The 2036-nt window shown below is 46.4% G+C and overlaps 1 protein-coding gene across 1 annotated transcript; it reads right to left on the bottom strand.

Annotated features, from left to right (window-relative positions):
* Positions 1 to 1049: 1049 nt before the first annotated feature.
* Positions 1050 to 1670, bottom strand: LOC140931275 (uncharacterized). The gene has a single exon (XM_073381050.1). It carries the CDS (start codon positions 1668 to 1670, stop codon positions 1050 to 1052), a length of 621 nt encoding a protein of 206 aa, XP_073237151.1.
* Between the last annotated feature and the right edge of the window lie 366 nt (positions 1671 to 2036).

The following is a 2036-nucleotide window of genomic DNA, read 5'->3' as shown; positions in this document are numbered from 1 at the left end:
TTGTCCATTTCTATGGAATTTCCTGTTCGACTTCGTCTTCATCATACTCATCATCACTCTCAGCATACTCGTTCTGGCAATCTTCAGAGCACAGCCAGAGATCAGTACAGACAAGTCCGGCTTTTTGACACTGACAACGGTTGTTAGAGCAACGGGACTTGGCGCACTTGCATCGGACTAGATGTATAATTGCCTCTGGAGCTGGTGGAAGATTTGTCATGACTGGTACCCACTTTCCATCTTCATATTGCCATCCATAGCCTTCTGGTGAGGGCAACACCGGGTTTGCTACATGATCGTTGTTCCAAACAAGAAGCTGGTAGTGCGCTCTTAGTATGGCTTGATGGAGAGCAGCTTGTGTGGGCGGCAACCTCTCAGACTCAGCTTGATTTTTCTTAAAGAGGGACCATCTGAGGGCTTTGACAGTTTTGATGTCTGTCTTCGGTTGGTACATCCGACAAACCAGCTGTTCCACTCCACTTCTTGTGCCGTCATCTGGCTTTTCCCCACAACCGAGGTTAGCAAGAGCTTGCAAGATAGGAGTGCTGGCGTTATCAAACTCATCCTAACAAGTGGCTTTTCCCTTTCCAGAGAAACTCCCAGTAACATCTGCTCCTGTCAACGCATGAAATGCTGGCAGCGCAGCCGTCTTTGTAGGCCCAAGGGCGTCTGCGATTGACTTCAAGTTGATAACTCTACGACCACTGCCGGTCCCAGTAACAAAGCAAGAGTTCGAGCACAAATCTGGATACCGTCGGAGAGCCAAAACAAGAACATCAGTGTCAGGAGAATATATAGAGAGGTGGGTAGCACCTTGAGCAGAGGTATCCAGAGCATGTAAAATAATCTTTGTGTCGGCTTCTTCTTGTGTACTTCGTAAATGCCTGACGTCTCTGTGCGTTGCCTCACATTCCGTTCCCCATGCCACAACGACTTGTCTAGCTCCCATTAGCATTATCCTTCACATTCTTTGCGGGAAACGTAGTAAGTTCGCCCTTGGTCTTTGAATGAGCAAGAAGCTTCTTCATAGGCACCTTGGCGATATTATGTTACCTTAATACAGGTTCTTCATCTTGAGGTTCCACTTTCTGATAAATAGCCATTGCTGTGCCGTGTAGAGTACGCTTCCCTTCCGGCGTATCCTCTGAGAAATCGATATTATCAACAGCAAAATATACGTACCGTCCTTTCACGATATCCAGAGGGAGAAACATGCCACCTTCACTCTCTATGCGCTTCAGGACAGTTTTCTCAATTTGTGACTCCACCCTCAACAAGCGATTGTACTCTACAGCCATGCCAAATTCATGGAGGAGATTAACTAGCTCTTTGCTTCGTACTGCTTGGTGTATTGCTAGGCTAACTGCGAGGTGTTGGGGCATTTCTCTAGTGCAGTAGACCGCCTTTGACCTCTTATTGTCAACCTGCCTGTCCGTTAGACACAAAGCTATTGTATTCTGCGCTAATTGCATTGCTCTTTTGTGTACCTCATTGCACTTTTTATCAGATAGTGTCTTATTGGGACCTTGGATTATCCACCTAAAAAAGCAGGTAAGCTCTTCGGGGCAGTGATCATGTGTCATTGTATCCAGAGAGCCAGAGAAGACCCATTTCTCGCTTCGATTAATAGCCTTTCTCAATATTGAAGCGGCATGGAAGAGAGTTTTCATAGATTCATCACTGTCAGCTGTGGATTCTACGATATGGATAGCGGCATCTCTACACTGCTTTACGCTGACCCTCTAGGGCTCATTAGCTCTAGTGGGCTTATGGAACTCAACTCCCTTTATCTCTTTCTGGATAGCTCTTTAACTGAACGTCGACTTCGAGTCTTTGGACTATTGTTCTCGTTTGAAATGGAATCAAAAGCCTGTTCCAACTGTGCCATGTTGAGTATTTCTCCGCTATCGAGGGCAGCTTGGGTAAGGTTCAAAAACTCCAGCTTAGCCGCTGTCTCACTTCTTGACCTTTCCTCGTCATCTTTGATAGTTTTACGCAGGACCCCAGTCACATGCTTCGCCCAGCAGCTTTTATGA

This window comes from Porites lutea, chromosome 1, assembly GCF_958299795.1.
Source record: "Porites lutea chromosome 1, jaPorLute2.1, whole genome shotgun sequence".
Lineage (NCBI taxonomy): Eukaryota > Metazoa > Cnidaria > Anthozoa > Scleractinia > Poritidae > Porites > Porites lutea.
Note: the sequence above shows the minus strand (reverse complement) of the source record. Positions and strands in the feature narration are given on the sequence as shown.

Excerpts from the sequence above, each read along its gene's own strand:
- LOC140931275 (XM_073381050.1), bottom strand. The coding sequence starts at position 1,670 with ATGAAAACTCTCTTCCATGCCGCTTCAATATTGAGAAAGGCTATTAAT.